An 18083-nucleotide genomic window follows, 5' to 3' on the forward strand; every position below is an offset into this window, starting at 1 on the left:
AAAAAAAACAAAAATTTATTTTATTATATGTACGACCAATCTAGTAATAGTTTCTTCGTAACCTTTTTAAGATAAACGAAGTTTTTAAAATTTTGTTTACAGAAAGTTATAATAGAATTGGAATATATTAGGTGCATGTAATTATTGAGCTCTAGAAAACCGCATTGATAATTGCTTTGCATTCCCCTGTGAATTCTACATGTGGTCTATAAAAGACCATGTTTTGCCATTTGCGGTGTGTTTTGCCAGCACCGTATCGAATCCTGCGGACTGTGATTGACAACTCACTTTGTTTCAAATGTGGATGTGACATTTTAATACATTTGAGTGAATTTAATTTCGCAGGAACAAAGCACCGTTCAATTTAAAATTTTGTAAACTTGAATGCGCAAGGAAAGGATTGAGTTAGATTGGAGGCGACAGGCCGGTGAGGCCCAATTGGATATGCTCGTCATGATTTGTCACAGCCTGCTCGCCGCCTTCGGATCAGATTCAGTCCAAAACCCCCGGGAAAGGGTTATGTTACGCGACTTTGTGACATGTGACGCACATTTACGCGCGACTGGGACAAGCCAATAAGTCGGTTCGTATATTATTAAAATTGTCTCAATAGATTTACATATCACTCACCCCGTTCTGAAGCGTCAACAGTTGGCGAAAGCGATCACATGGAATAAAGGGTATATTAAAATCTTCAGGTTAACACGTTGCCATCTCAGACAATCGCTTACCGTTCTGGCATTTACATCGGCCTTATAGGTGCCGGCAATTAGTTTAACCACATCTTCATTGCCGTGCTTGGCTGCCCAGTGCAAAGCGGACTGAAAAGAATTAGTACCTGCTTAGTATGTCCTATTATCATAACATACATTTTTAATTCAGTCTGCAACTTTAAAAAAATCCTAAACACATTCATACAAAAATATAATCTCATGTTAATAATAAATAGTTTGATGAAATGAATAATATATGATTTAACAGATTAAATCTTGGTAAAAGATTAGAAATACATACATATTTCAGGAAAATTTTTACCTTGGATATATAATAATTGGTTTAACCACTAACTGCTAATTAAATGGTGATTATAAACTTATAGATTAAGATCATTTTGATTTAATAATTCAAGATATAATGATATATTTGGCGAAATGGGTTTCTATAGATATTCTTTTGAATAGTGTTTGCACATACTTGTTAAGGGATTAATTGTAAATATTTGTACTTTGGAAATATGAGAATTGGTAAAACTATCTGCTAATAAAATGGTGACTATAAACTTATAGATGAGACAATTTTTTACGGTCCTTAAGATCATATTAATTTAATAATTTAAGGTGTAATGAAATGTTACGCGATGTTACTTTATAACAATTTTTATATTTTTATTATTATTGTTATTAACTGTAAGTATGTGTACCTTGGAAATATGATAATTGGCTTAACCCCTATCTAATATTAAACAATTTTTTTCGGTCTTTAAGATCATATTGATATAATAGTTCGAGATACAATGAAATATTACACGAAAGGGGTTTTTACAGATACTAGATTATAAATAACTCTTAACAATTTTAATATTTCTTGTTCTTTTGAATAGTGTTTGCACATATTTGTTGAGGGATTAATTGTAAGCACGCTATCTGGAACGGTAGCTGGACTACCAGTCGGTGTCCCAATCGCGTCGCAGATGCCCCAGTTCTGGGACTATTTGTTCCGCCATCAATTGGTCTCTGGACCGCCGAACTGGAGACCCGAGGACGAGGACTCGACCCAGCTGCCGTATCCGAGATTTAGCGATATAAATAAATTGGCCAGCCACCGCCGAATGCCTGTTGCCTCAATTATTTTCATGTTAACATAATAATTTAGTATGGCAAAACGATTCGCCCGGCTGCGATAAGCCGTCGCTGGACGGAACTGTGCCGAACTGGAGCTGGAGCTGGAGGATCGCCGGCAGATCTTGGCCAGATCGCCACCGGTGCATTTCCATCGGCGGTGCATGTCTGATTTTCTATAGAATTGTTTGCCGCCGCACTGCAGCCCACGTACGTATCTCCCATGTGTTGACAATGAAGACGGTCACTTTCTGACTTTCTGGACGGCGACGGCGACGGCGACGACAAACGCGGAGATCGCAAAACGGCCCGAGATCGGGTCGAACAAATAGAGTTTCAGCTTGAGTCAATTCCCATAGTCTGGCCGATCCGGCGATCGGTATGTAATTCTTTTCAAGGGAAATTTGTTTCGTGTCTCCCGTTTAAGAATATCCAGCTTCAGCTTCAGCTCGAGCTTTAGCTCCAGCTCCTGCTGCTGACGTAGTTATTGCTGTCGATGCATCTTAATCTGCCCAGCCTGGCATTTAATCTCGTCCATTGTCTTTCGCCAAACCAATGATCACGGCCGGGAGCTGCAAGTTGGGAATTGCCAGCGGGAGCGGGTTTGGGAGCGGGATCGGCGACGTGAGCGGTGGAATGTGGGTATAATTTGGTTACACTGATACTGCGACTCGTCTCTATTCAATTAGCGAATTTTTTCAAATTAGATAAGGGGAATTAAATTCTCAACAGATGCGACATGGTGGCAAAAATTAAGTTGGCACTGGGAAAACAATAAAGCAGTCAAGGGATTTGTACTTAATTTGTTGTTTTCTTAATTACCTTATATTAGACGTTGATTTAACATTCAAATCTCAGCGAACTTGGGTACCAAACAATAACTTAGATACATTTATTAACAACAAATCACAATTTGTTTAAGATTAAATCAATGCATTGTCAGAGTTTCCATGGGGTAAAATTTTTGGAATACGTTTTTTCCTATTAAGAGATACCTTTTCAGTTGTTATCCCGTGGGTCATAAAATATTTTAAGCCTTTTCATAACCTTTTCCTACCAAATATGTATTAAAACTTTAAAAAAAAATTGTGCGAAATGAAATTAATCCGAATGTTATTAAAGTTCTAGTCATTCTTTTCATTTATTATTAACAAATAATAATCTTGGAGTACCTGTCGGAATTTCAAAATAAATACTCTTATTCTTTCATATTTGATTATTCTATTTGCGAATCAATAGAGCTTAGAACTTATAACCAAGCCTCCTCATACTTTTAATTATAAAAAGGGCCGAGATTCGCATCGGAGTTGGCATTGTCCGTGGATTATCGCCTTGTTAGCTGGATGGCTGGCAGATGCTGAAAGGCTGCGACCGGTTTTGGGCTTACAAATCGTCTCACGCGCAGTTTCCGAGCTCCGGAGCGATTTTAGCCATTTCGGGAAGTTGCCGCTACAGTGTCTGAGCCTTTTTACATATGGCACGTTGTCCGTCTGCACGTTTAAATTTATTGTCCATTCCATTAATGGTGGCAAGGGACAGGAATTTTGTGTCTTTGAAAGTGAAATGCCATAAATTCTTGTGTCTCGTTCAGCTGTGGCATTGTATTGGCACACCGCAAGCAAACAGAGCGATTTGCCTCTCCTCCGGATCCGCAATCCTCCGATCCGTCCCGTCGTGGAATCCTTCCTGCGTCGCATCCCATCGCATCGCACCGAACGCAAATGCCCAGAAATTCCAGGAGCACAGATTCCAATACTTAGGTCGTGCGACATTTAACCGTGTTCCTGATCCGTTATTGCTTCATGATCATAAAAGGATGTTGCGAATACTTCACACAGCATTAAGTTCTGAAGGTGTTTAAGTTGACTATTTAAGGGGTATGCAAACATACACCATGTCACAAAGGGTTACGTTGCTGTATCACAAATATTGTTGACTTTTTTGGTACATCTATCTATCATAATATCTGTATATATATTAGTTATTTTAAAGAGCGTTGAACAGCAAATAAGGTGGTGATTTAAGAATATTTGGGTCATTCTTAGGCAACAAACTATACCAGACCACCAGATATATTTCCACAAAAGGAATAATAGTAAATTGAAATTTGTTCTATGAATAAAAACATTATTTCAATTGTGGAACTTTAATATTGTTTTTATAATCTTAGGAAATAATATTTTCATAAGCTTAAGACAACCCATTACCACAAACGAAATATAGGATTAAAGACTGATTATACTTACATACTGAGTTCCAACAATCCACATTGAACATGTAAAATAAAAACAGAGAGCATAATTAATAATTAAGATAAAGCGCCAAAAGCACTCAGAAGAACAGACACAAAATAAACTTCGTCAAATAAAAGAAGAGTGGATCCCCTGGCATTGGCAGGATTTGGATAAGACCGGCAGGCAAGTGCATATCATGTGCCATTTTCGCTTAACAAGTTAATAACACATCCAAGCAGCTTCAACGGCAATTACAGCCCTTCGTTTCATTTTTCTGGCAGATGGATATCGCGTCCTGCGACGTAACTGCGGCTAGTCATACCAGCGAGTGTCCTTGCTCCTTGGGCCAAAAGCCCTAATGGTGCCAACTATATATGATAATGAGGGTCGCAGAACTGGAATGCCGATGCGGGCTGTGGATGGTCAGTGGTCAGAGCGATCCAGAAGAAGTGGAGTGCATCCGATGTGCGGATGTTCGTTTAGCGCCAAAAGTCGAGCGCCTGCTTTTCCGACGTGCCGTCGCTCGGAGGCGTTTTGATCGAAATTCGATATTGCGCTGATAAGACGGGAATGGGAATGGGATTGGGAATGGGAACCGCTTGACGGACCCCGCAAACGAGACCGCTGTAACCCAGAAGCTGTCATTTTGATGGATCGCCAGGACACGAAAACTGTCATGTTTAACATGGCTGCTCTGGTTATAATTAAGACTCCCTGTTCTCTTCCGTAATTGCACTTGGATCAGAACCACCGATCGGTGGGCAGCAGCACATTGCTCTGGAGATTACTCGCAAATTAATTTATCATTAAAGGTGCACTCGCACCATTTTCGACTGTCAAGAGCCCGGCAATCTCGAAATAATGACTAACAGAGTCATGTTCTTCTAGGCCGGCAACCAGGTCATTAATGCGAGTTTAATTTGTGTTTGTTTTTCCAAGTTAGCTAAATATTAGAGTGGTCATGTTCGTACTTACGCCCTGTTTTCGTTTCCGATCAGCAAATGTCGGTACATGGTTGTGAATTACCGAGAAAGAAAACATTAGAATGGAACCAGTAATTAAAATACATGTTGGGTGGTGCGGGGGTTGTAATAACATTTTTAAAGTAGGTTGTGCTTACTGATATTAAAATAAATATTAAGATAGATGTAGGAATTTTAGTTTTTTATAAAGACATAATTTTTAAATTTACTACTTCACATTATTAGGTTTAAATTTATTAAACAAAATAGTGTTACCCCTTAAAATGTCCTATCAATTGGATCAAATAAAATAAATCATGATATCGAAGTCCTTTGGCCAATTGAATGACTTTAATCAGCTATGAACGTAATTTGACCCCAGGCTATTTAAGACACCAATCATGCTATCTAGCTGGGCTATCTCATTCGAAAGGTGTGCGAGTTCCCAGAGTGACCATAAACAAGCCACCAATCTTTCGGGACATAATTGTGAAACAGAAACAATTATTTTCTATTTATGCCAGTGCCGGTGGTCATGATACACATATGAAAAAAGTAATGGGGCCTCTAAATCAATACCGAGCTGACCAAATCGACAACTAGGTCTAATTGCCACGCCATTCCGAATAGAACAATCCAACAATCTTTACAAGGAAACGACAATAATCACCCGGCACGATAAAGTAAAACAACAATAATAATGACAGCCAAAGTCTTCACAGCGTTTTTATCTGCGGCAAACAATCTAAATGATATATTAAGCGCAAAGCAAATAACGCTCTTTTTGTCGTCACCATGTCCTTTCTCTTTCGCTCGCAAGTTAAGTTCTCCAATTATGCGGATTATTAATTTAACTGGGTCGCTGCCGAGAGACCCTCGTCCACTGCCCAGTTCTCCAGTTCCCCGGGTCCCCGGATCCGTAGTCCCTGCTCTTTTTGGTCCCTGGCCAATGGTTAGTGGTTAGTGGTCCGTGGGCCGATCGCTGGCCACTTGTCGTTTCACAAGTTGTCAAAACTTGTCATTTAACCGACAATGAGCCTTGTTTGCTTTAATCGTGGTTATTATGCGTGCGGCTGACTTAGCCGCTCCCTCGGAATTATTAATGATGCGTCGACCGCTTTGGCAGGTGCTCTTTCCCGGCGGCTGCCGATGCCACTGCCTCTGGGACTACTTATTGGCATCTCCGAGAGTGTCCCTAATTAGTACACTGAACGAAAGTAGAGTGCTTCTACTATAGAAAATCCAATAACTAATTTTATTAAAAAGTTTTTTTCGTGCAGATAGTCAGGTTAGGTTAGCCAAATCTCCTCCTCATCATAAGTTCCACCCTTCTAATAAAAATAATCTTTAAAGAGTAGTTAATCTTACCTTAGCCCTTTCTAAAGTACCCCTATTTTCGGTGTAGATATTTTGTATTTAAATAAACTAAGGCGAATCTCCATAAAATTTAATGTTTCATTCGAGGGCTTAGAAGGTTTCGAATAAAAGCGTTCTGTGAAAGTATACCTAATCTAATAATATGCTAACCCATCATGAAATTATCATATTTGAAGTTTAATTTACATAACTTTAACTAATTAGTCACACCAAATGAAATTAAGCTCCATTATATTAAAGATAATTTATTATTTTTTTTTTAAATGGGATTACTAGATAATAAAATATTCTACAAAATTGAGTACGTCTTTTAAAAATGCTAGAAATCGATAAAATGTTTTGTGTAATTGATTTCTAAGTTACTTCGATCTTTTTTATAATAGCCAAAATATATTTCTCCCTGTGTAACCTGGATTCTGACGCATTTTGACCGCTGCGGACGCACTTTCGTTCGCTAAACCAAATTAATTCGAGGTTGGATAATCCTGTTATTGCCGCATAGCTGCCATGATTTATATATCACACCGAGTGTCCGGTGGCCCGACTGTCCAATTAATTCTCACCAGACCTAATTTATTCGTAATATCCCAGTGAGCCGGGCATGCAAACGGACCCTTCCTTTAATTGGTTTTATAACAGCAGGGTGGCTCATTTGTCAATGTGGCAATCAATAAATTCGCGAACAGGTGGAAACTCATAACTGCGACCGGGCTTAGGTTGCTTATTTTTTGTATTTTTATTTTTATTTTTACTTTTTTTGTTTATCATCCAGTCAGTCGCACAGTAGTCGCAGCGATGAGGGTTCGCTCCTGTCCAAAGAATGACGATCCTCCTGGCGAAGCGAACTGAACAGGTGATCGGCAGCAGAGTGCTGTTTGCTTATTAAGTTGTTAAGCTAAATTATTGTTTTTCCCGTTTTTTATGTATTTATTGTGTTTACCGCCTTGCCATTGGCGACATTTAACAGCTCGTGCATTTATATTGTCCGACACACAAGACCCATTAGCAACATATCAGGAGCACGCGTCTACAATAATATCTAAATGTTAACACAAACGACTACATTGTAGTAGCTCATTTATGAAAGTGTTTTGAATTCATCCAAAGCAAAGATTTTATTCTAGCAAAAATTTATCTTAAGTTTAAGTTTCCGTTTATAGGGTATTTACCTTAACTTTACCCACACCCTATTCTTAATTTATGCATATTTTCTAAATATTATTTTGGGGTAACCATGTTGCATTTACACGAAAAAGGAAAGATAATTGCAAAATTTACCCTTATATTAAGTGGCAATGAGAGCACACCCTTGTGGTAAAAATAAGTTTCTGCAGATAATGAATTTCGATTAAAACAGGTTTATTTCAGGCTAACTTAAAGTCCTTGACTATCAAAAAAACGGTTGAAAAAGTAACGTGTCAATGGTTTTGTTTTATAACGTGAAAACGGTTTGTATGTGTAATCATTTGCATTAAATTGGTAGACGGAATTATTGCATTCTTAATGTTGGTTAAACAGAACCACAAAGTATGAATAATAAATTATATCAAATTATCTTCAACTTACCGTTGCTGGACACTGAAAATAAAGAAGAAATTATACATTAATATCTTCTTTCTTAGTAAAATTAAAATTATTCTTAAGTGATATAATAATACAATTTACAAGATCTATAAAAATTCACAGAGACCATTAGGATGTCTTGCAAGTAAGGCAATCGAATCAACAAAGCCTGTGAAATGAAGTACATAATTAAATGCGTAATGCCCGTATGAAATCAGTTCAAGTTCGGATCGATAGCTGATTTAATTGTTTGACTAATTGAGAGATTTTTTACTGCCCCACTGGCGAACCCCCAAGACGCGCATCCGAACTACGAGAAGCTGCAGCATGATTTGCTCCATTTGGCACTCGGTTAACTTAATGACTTGATTTGCCAGACTGATGAGGTGCGGCTGATTAGCAAGCACTGGGGGACACAAACAGGACAGGAGATGGAACTGTGGCTGGGATCCAGAAGCCAGTAGCCAGTAGCCAGCAGCCAGATCCACAGACAAGAGTACGTGCAGCAACGTGGCCGACATCCTGGCCATCGTCTGATCGGCGACAATGACTCGCCATATATGCCCCATAGCCGGGCAGCCGCAAAAAACCTTAAATTTCATGCAGAATTAATTAACCGCAGTGGCCGCTACTGCAGGCGCTCATTTCGTGTCGCCGCCGCCCAAGTAGCGCAGTGCTTTTTGTGGCTCCAACTTTGACTTCGACTGCGGCTCCCAACTCCAGCTCCCAAACTCCGACTGGGGCTCCCAGTCCGATATTTGATGACCGGGCAGACAACGCTGGAACACACAGAAACGCTCGACGAGAGCGGTCTGGAATTTCATTCAGAAACGTGCCCTGTACGCTGAGGTCGTGTCCCCGCCGCTTTGTCATGGGCATCTCCACTTGCCGAAGTTTGGGCGGTGCACTGGTACAATAATGCACCACTTAAAATTGGTTAAGGCACTGGAAATTGCCAGTAAATACAGAACTACCAAGTCAAAGGATTTTTGGTCAAATAATACCCGAATAAATTTTAAAATCAATCTAAAGTCAAAAAAATATTCAGTACATGTATTTCTAAATAATTTAATGAAATTGTAATTTGAATTTGATAAATAGAATCCTTTTAGATACATCAGTTTGGCTGATTAGAAAACTTTCTTAGCAGGAGAATTGAAAGAAATTGTTTTTATAATCAAACAATTTTTAATATTTTGTTAAAGGTCTGGTTTTCTTTAATGTACTGCATATAGGGAGCCTGTATAGGTAGTATTACAACTATTTTTCTAATTTTTTAGAAAAGAAGGTTTTTTCTTACGCTTGTTAACCTAAAATAAGATTATAAGCCTAGGAACTTGGTAGCTAAAATGAATATAGATGTTTAAGATACAACTTTGTAGGTGAATACCTGCTTTTTTAAGCACATTAGAAGATTATAAGCCTAGGAACTTGGTAGTTAAAATTAATTTAGATGTTTAAGATAAAACTTTAGAACATTAGAAGATTATATGCCCAGAAACTTGGTAGTTAAAATGAATATAGATGTTTAATATACAACTTTTTAGTTAAATACCTGCTTTTATTAGAACATCTAGACCATATTTCATTCTGAAATAGCCAAATCGGTTTTAAAATTTGGATTATGGAAAGTAAACGAATAATGGTCTTTTCCATGTTCAAATACTGTTGAAAATGCATAACATAAATACCCGTTTGGTTGGTAAGTTTTAGGCCTACAAAACATATTGAATTTTAAAGTTTGATAGGTATTTTATGCTTTATGCTCATTCCCAATTATTAACCCTTTTAAACTATTTTTTCGAGTGCATTTTCGTATGCATATGCCGGCTGCTCGTTGGCCAGCGAATCTATGTTGTGGCGCCATTAGCTGCCCCGTGTCGCAATTTAATTACAAGCCCCGTCCATCCGGGGACATCGGTGAGATTTATGCAAAGAATATGGACTAAGCATACGCATCGGGAATATCGGCAGCGGGGATATACGTCCATGGGGGAACCAGAAGGACCAGGGGGAAGGGCAGGAGTGGGAGAGCCGTATCACATCGCTGACATCACGATGCAGTTGCATTTTCCCCGGGGACCCGTCGCTTTTTTGATGCACAACTCAATTTGGCCAGCGGATCGGATCGAATCGAATCGATTCGGATGGGCCATGGGCGATGATGTGAGCAGTTAGGCCTTAATGCAGGTTGCCAAAGGGCCAACGGCGAGTGGCCTATTCAAAGACATTAAGGCGAAAGCACTTGTTGCCATCAGGCCAGGGAGCTTCTTTAAAATCGAATCACGTCTGCCCAATTTCTGACCAACTCGGGCCCAGCAAAATCCAGAAAGAGTGAGAGAGATGCATACACTGTCTTGGAAAATTTTAACTCCCTTGTAGGCGATTAAGTTAAATGCCACTAAACTAATTTAATAGCGATTCTGAGTGCACTCGGGGAGCCCCTATCCAGCGAAGCAAACCCTTTCGACTTTCAGGAAACTTGCACCACATTTTCGCTGTTAAACATCTTGTCTCGTCCCCCGTGTCACGTATGCGATCTTTGTAAAATAAATACACTCGACGCCGGCCAGCCAGGCAGATTGCTTTTCTATATGGAATTTAATTTGCGCTGACCCAAACATGTAATAACAATGCAATTTCAGGCGCAATTTTCCATCGCCCGGCCCAGTAAATCAAAGTGAGTATTTAATAAAGCGCTGACCATTTTCTCAGGCATTCTCAGGCATTTTTCCCGGGCGACGACAGGAGATGCAGATATGTACATACAACTGGAGATCTACAGATGCAGATGGAGATTCAGATGTAGATACTGCTAACCGGACATGCACGTCTCGTTATGCAAAATGCCAGCAATCCGGGGCAGTTAAAGTTAAGTTTATGGTGCCTATGATCGGGATGGATGGCGCTTAGCGGGGGCAACCTGTTGCGACTTTGGGGGCGCCCCGTGGACCTGGGGCATCGTAAACCCGAGACACACATTCGGGATGATTAATTTAAGCACTTTTACGAGGCCGCTTCATGGCGCTCCTGATTTATTGGCGGCCAGTGCGGCCAGAAAGCAGACGCTGCTTTACGATTGGCCTCAAATGGGCTCGAATAAAATCGCTGGATGCTAAATACTCCCATTCGGGAGGTATCCACCATGCCCCATGCCCCTTCCCCCATTTGCCAATTGGTTCGATTCAACAGCGACTTAGTACCTTCTAATTCCGATTCCGATTCGATCATCGCGATGGCTGCACTCGAACACGGCTCAATGAGGAGTTGGCCAAGGAGATTTCGTTTTTCGTGTCTGGCAGCTGGCGCATGTTGCCATCAGACGCATTTACTATTTTGCATAAATCATAATGTAATCTGCATCTGGAAATGAAAACAAACCGATGCCAGGCGAAGCGAGGCGAACCAAAGCCCAGTCAAGTCAAGCGAAAATGTCCAAGCGTTTATAATTAACTGCGCGGCCAGAAACCGAAGACATTTGCAGGCGACATGCCGGGCCCAGTTGCAGGACTCTCTCGGATCAGAATCCAGCTGAACAGCCGAACAGCCGAAACAGCCGTACAACCAGCATAAGTCCGAGCATAATCGCGAGTTCCTCAATGGAGCCTGCAGCTCCCCAGCATCCGACAACGCCGGCAACAACCGCAGATACTCCTACAGCCGAATCGGCAATGTGTTTGCACTGGGAGAAAAGAGTGCCAAGTGTTTGGGCTTAGAAAAATATATTTTTAATAAAATATATTTACTACAAATATAACTATAATCACGGAAAAGCAGCTTTGTTTGCCATTTAATAAAGTTTAATTGAGACGATCAACTGCAAATATAATCTTATTTAATTAAATCTAACCCTATTCAAATTTTAAATATTTCAAACCAAATATTAAAGTTGATATTTTGATTATGGCCATATGGCACTTGCTTATAATTAGACTGACTCACTAGATTTTTTTTTCAAATCGTCTTGACTACCTAGGTAAAGAATGTTATGAATTTATACCTTGGATCAAAACAAACATGTTTACAGATTTCCTAAAGATTTTCAGCCTTTTTAATATGAGATCATTCAGTTATATGGCCTTAAGATATTAGAACTTCAAAACCCGTTAATTAAATAGTTCATTATGAAAGACACTTTTTAATCATCCCAAATAACATCCTGAATACTTTGAATTCAATTGGGGACTATACCAATTTTCTAAAGGCCAAATGACACTTGATATATTTTCAGATTTATTAAAAGTCATGGCATACTAAACCATATATGAAATTTATATGAATTTAAAAGAATATAAAGCAAGTGTTATAGGACTTTTATCACTTTCATCAATTGATTTTAACGTTGCTACTTTGTTTTTTAGACGAAATATTAATATTTTTATTTGAAGGAATTAAAATATTATTATTTATACTTTTATTTTAAGTTTTTTAAATTCAAATAATTTATCAAGTAATTCTAGATAATATTCTTTAAAAGTACCTATTTTAGAAGTAAAAAAAAATTTTAAATTCTTTTATTATCTAATCTAATACTTGTTTGATCTCCCGAGTTCTTGGTCTGGGTACTAACTTCTTAGTTTTTCTGAGTGCCTATGTGTCGGCACAGGCGGTCAGAGATTCGCGCCGAAGAGGAGCAGGCCCTGGAGATGGGGGCGAGGATGGAGAAGGAGCTGCGGAGCTCGGGGGGCTGGAGTCGAAACCGCAGGCAAATGAATAACCCTCACCTCATGCGCAATCGCGAAATCGCGAGATCTACGCAGCGCGCGGTCATCGGGCGCCTGCCAAAACTACGGAAAATAATTTATGCCCCAGTCGACGGACCGCGGCAACACATTGGCGCAACATGCTCCGCAGAGGCAAGCAAAAGGCACCAGGCAGCAACGTTCAACAGCCAACATCCAACAGCACCCAAACAGCATCCAAACAGCGAGCCGAGATCAGCGGGTCGGATGTTAGCCGCAGCCAGAGCAACGGCCAAAATTATAAATTAATGAAATTTATGCACAATAAAATTGCAAGCGAAATTATTGATGCAGTCGTTCACGCTTTAAATGCTCCCTAAATCAAAAAACGCCTCAAAATTATTAATATGGCCGGTGAACATGCAGCCAGACAATCAGATGGCGCTAGGCAGCCGCAAAAACCGAAATAAAACCCACAAAAAAGTAAAACATTAAACAAAACTGAATGTTTGTGGCTATGTACAATCGTACAGGCAGAAATGTACACAGGTATAAGCGCCGGATATGTTAATCGGTAAAACATGCACCTCCTGCCTCCTGCCAACATTACCCGTCGTTTAGCCGATTTGTGGAGGGGTCTATCTTGTTTTTCCCTATCGAGAACACGGCGATAGTAGGGCTCTAAAATAGAGGTGCACTTATGCTTTAAAGATTACATGGGAAATACACATGGGGCTGCATAGATGTAAAGAGAAATGAAAGGACACGAGTCTTAAGAAAATGTGTAACTTTGTTATACTATGATATAAGTCTTATATCATAAGTTATATCAAATGAGTATTTAAATACTGAACATTGAAGTGTATTTTGAAGAATTTTATACACACACATAATGGGTTCCTTGATTGATATTTAGAGTTTAAATGGATTTCCTACATCCCTTATAACATCAATATTTTAAAATGCTTTTATATAAGATACTTTATATTGCCATTCCTCTAGCTTAAGGATTATTAACTATTTGACTATTGTAAATACTATTTTTAAAATCGTTAAACATCTTGTCCTTCATCTTTTACTACAATCAATATTATAACTTATATTTACTTAAGACATTTTTAAAGACGACAACACTTAACTAAATATCCCACCAACCTTCCCAGAAATCTGCAACAGATTAGTGCGCATTAAAAACTTAATGTTTTCATTTTGTACCCAAAATGTAAATTAGGCCCTGTTGCCGACTGCATCATAAAATAAATTGTCAAATTACAGACACCAGATAGATTTCACGCCGCATTTTAATTTTTACCTCTACCCATGGGCTTTTGGATTTACAGAGAAAATTTTGTTTAAGCAAAAACAGCTTTATCTTATCGCGGGTTTTGGTTTTGGTTTTGGGTTTCCTTTTAAGCGACTAAATGGAAATACTTATTATTCCACGAACTATGGGTATGTAAATTCCGCTTCTCACAAGCGTCTCCATCAGCAGCAGTACAGAAAACCAACCCCATACCCAGGCCCAGTCCTAAGGCCCAAAACCCATCTCAAGGGTCCCACAGTGGACCCTGAGTTTCGGTTTCGTAACTTACGCAGAAATCTCGAGGTTCGTGTTCAAGACAGGTAGCGCTCTATTGGGCTTATATCAGCGGGCTAAAAAATTAGTTCCTCAACGATGACAAATTAGACGTCATTAAGAGTGAGCGGGCCACAGTGACCTCATCTCATCCTTTCTGGGAAATGGAAAGAAACGGCTCGTGGAACGTGCAACAAATGGGCATGGCCGGCCATCCTAGGCCGCGTGGAACTGTTACTCCACATTATTTATGATAATCTCGATTCTGTGGCAGACCGCAGACCTCCGTACCCAGATCTGAGATCCCAGGTTTTCGGATTTCGGCTTTCGGTTCGAGGTGAGCCAGTCCATTCCATTCCAGTCCAGTCCGTCAGGTCATTTGGCTGACGGAGCGGAGCCACTGGCGTTGCGCATGCGAACATCACATCACAACATCGGGCGCTGCGTGTGGCCCCCAAGACTGGATTCGACTTCTGGCTCTCAGCCGCCGGCATTTACCTCTGTTACCTGTTGCCAGATTGCCAGCACAGGCCTCCGAGCCCAGATTAATGCGAAGTGACATGTTTAAGTAAAAGATCCAGAAGCTTATCCGATAATGGCCACCATATTTATTAAATGGCGTATTTAATTTGAGCCACTGAACATGGAATGCACGGGGAAAAAAGTGGCGTCTGCTAGGATGGGTTCTTAAACGGGAAAAAGGTCTCAGAGGCAAGTACTTTGGTGAGGCAAAACTGGTGTTTTTACCTCACATTCTGGGGTTTACTTTTAAAAAATGTTAAGCAGCCTTTATCAAAATAAAATGGGGAAGACACTATCTTTATTTAATGTATTTATAGACAATTTCGGGGAGATATAAAAAAGAAAAGAAACTGCGAATTCTTGAGAAGAGTATCACCACCAAAAGTTGACCCTTTCCTATTTACAAGAATTATTTTTCATCGCGACAACATTTGTTTTTCTAGAATATAACATTTTGTCTTTAATAAATAAAACTTAATTTCAAGAAAAAAGATTTTTTTAAGTTCATTCCTTTATTTAATGTAAGTACCTAATTACTAATTAACCTAAATAATTATAGATTTGAGTCTTTAAATTCAGAAAATGATTTTTATATAGGATTATAGATTGTTAACTGTTTTGTAGGTGCTAGTTGCAGATAAATTTTTTTAGTTTCCAAAGAAATAAAATATCTGAATTTTTCCTCAGTGTGCCACAGACTAGGCCGCAAGCATAATTAACCCAAAAACGTGGCACCGTCCTTAATTATTCTAGGCATATAGTGAGCCCTAGTTGCAATTGGGGACCCAGCAGGACCCAACACAGGCTCACGAGGGGCTCAGACTTTGGGCTCCTGCTCAGACGACACGATTACCCCTAAATAGGCCCCACAATAATCATTTGTTTCGGGCCACAACAATGCCGTATCGATAGCGGGGCAACGCAGGAGCCACCAGAGTGGCCTGAACCGCCAGAAAACCACCAGAGCACCGCCGAACCACCGAACTCATGACCAAGTCGCGGCCACCACCGTCGACGGCTTCTTCTGGGTCTTCTTCTTCTGGCCTTGTCGTTTCCGCTGCTGATTTTAAGGTTGCTTCTGCTGAGGTTGCTACTTCTGAGGTTGCTGCAACTTGTGCTGCCAACTTCTGGCTGCCAGTTTTTGAGACAACACGAAGATTAGCATGCGTGACTAACAGAATTTTGTTATTCGCGGCCGAACTCCTTTGCTCCTTTCGCGAATCGTGCTGGCAGCGGGTCCCGTCCACGACTCCGTAATCGTTTGTTAATTTTGCTAATTAATTATTGAATTCTCGATAAGCGGCCATTGAGTAATTGGCGAATGCCTAAATAAAGCAGCCGAGATTAACGCCAGTGCTAGTGATTAACAGAAACCGAGTAAGCGGCAACTTCCTTAATTAACAATTAAAGTAATCAAGCTAAGTAGATTAACTTTGGGTGTTGCTAATAATATTTATTTCGTTTTTTAAAACCAAAAAATGTATATATTATTATCCAAGTATAATAAAATATAGCTGATTGGTCAAGGAAATGGTTAGGAACTTCGCCCTAAGTTAAAGGCTTTAGAATGGTAAAACTTATCAAATTATAACAAAATACATTTTTCCAAAATAGTAATAGAACTGAATCATAGGTCCTGAATAGGTCCTTACTGATTATAAAAAAATTACCAACAAAATGGATGCAATTTTCAAAAGTGTTTTGGTGAATATTTAAAAAGTATCTAAAGTTGGGTTGTTTTATAAAAGGTCTAAGAATGAGTACCTAATGTAATAAAATTACCATTTAAATCTGCATTATGCATTTGCAATTAAACATTTAAAGTCTAGAAATATTTACTTATAATTTTAAAGAAGGACGTTCTTTGAAAACTATTGATCATTATTTACTTTCGAGCGACAGATCATTTGTTATGCTTAAGTATACCAAAGTGTATTTCGAATACTTGTGTTAATTGATGTTCGATTATTTCAGCGACCATTTTTCGTTCCGAGTTCTTTGCATAGTTGTCCGAGAGTTTTGCCTTTTTGATTTTATTTATATTTTTTGGCTTTTTGGGCAGCGTAACCTTTTTCTGTTTGACAAGCAATTGCACTCAGCCCAAAAATGTACCACAGCCTTTTTGCAGAGGTTTCTCCTTGGAGGAGATGGTCTCTCAGTCTGCGCGATCGCGACCCGCTGCATGTCTTTTTTTAAGACCCCAGCCCCAACTTCAGATCCAGCCCAAAGTCCCCAGGTTCCGAGACCCAGCTCCAATCCCATCGTCCTCATCATCAGCTCCATCTGCATTCGTCCCGTTCGCACAAAGTTTAGTTTCGTAATTTATGATGTCGCTATCGCAGCATCAGTCCAAGGATTTTAGGTAACGTGCGAACCCAAAGAAGTTGCAGAGGAGGAGGACGGGATGTGGAGGCCCCATGGAATGGAAGGCAATCCCACAGGGAGTAGGGAAAACTATTATCAGAAGTTTTATGTAAATTTTTAAGCATGTTGCCTGCCTGCCATTCTAACATCGGAAATCTTGGGTCGGCAGCAACTGCCACAAGTTGCGAAATGTAATCTTTTGTCATCATGTTTGACAGGAACGGCTGTCGTCCCACGCATCCAGCACACCTGCCTTGGTTCCCTCATTAATTATGCACAAGTTCCTGTTCAATTCAGCACCCTTTTGGAGTGGGCCCACGCATAAGCTCTCCTTCAATTGTTTCAAACTATTATATAATTGTGTTGGAAAGGACTCGTCGAAAGAAGGAAATGCTAACCCTTTAAATGGGCCACAAAAGTGGATGAGCCGTGGAATTGCCATTCAATCAAGTATGATATACTTTTAAAAACATTTAAAGAAAATCAGAGTCTAATATTCTAGTGAAATATTTAGATTTGTTTAAGATATTTATGATCCATTTTATTCAGATATTTTGGTAAGTACAAAAAGTTATATCAATCGTAGTCCTATTAAAGGGCTTAAGAAGGCACTTTAGTAACAACTTAGTTTTAGTAGTCTTTTAAAAGTCTCATAAGTTAAGATAAGTAAAAATCATTTTTGGAATGTTCTTAACTTAATGAAAATAATGGAAATCATATTACTTTTCTGCGCACCTTTTACCCACCCATTTAAGTGCAAAACAAATTCGCAAAGTAATAACAGCCTAGTTTTAGTGGTTCTTAAACAGTTTCTGCTCATTACGACGTGAGAAATATAACTTTATTTAACGATCCCCTTAATAATTACCAATCATTTGTACTTTTTCAATCCATTTGACGCGTTCCAGCCCAGCGAATTAATTACTTTTTGGCCACAGTCGTCGGGGAATAGGCCCAAAGTAGCC

At 39.4% G+C, this 18083-nt stretch overlaps 1 protein-coding gene across 1 annotated transcript in view; it reads right to left on the reverse strand.

The window, feature by feature from the left end:
• Window positions 1–615: 615 nt before the first annotated feature.
• LOC136116981 (ankyrin repeat domain-containing protein SOWAHA-like) overlaps window positions 616–18083 on the reverse strand; it is a 35517-nt gene continuing 18049 nt past the window's right edge. Inside the window, exons 4-6 of the mRNA XM_070996936.1 lie at window positions 7978–7989; window positions 732–821; window positions 616–636 (exon numbers count right to left, since the gene is read on the reverse strand). Of these exons, the coding sequence (XP_070853037.1) occupies window positions 616–636; window positions 732–821; window positions 7978–7989 (123 nt within the window). The remainder of the gene's footprint in view (window positions 637–731; window positions 822–7977; window positions 7990–18083) is intronic.

Source organism: Drosophila suzukii, chromosome 3 (genome assembly GCF_043229965.1).
Source record: "Drosophila suzukii chromosome 3, CBGP_Dsuzu_IsoJpt1.0, whole genome shotgun sequence".
Lineage (NCBI taxonomy): Eukaryota > Metazoa > Arthropoda > Insecta > Diptera > Drosophilidae > Drosophila > Drosophila suzukii.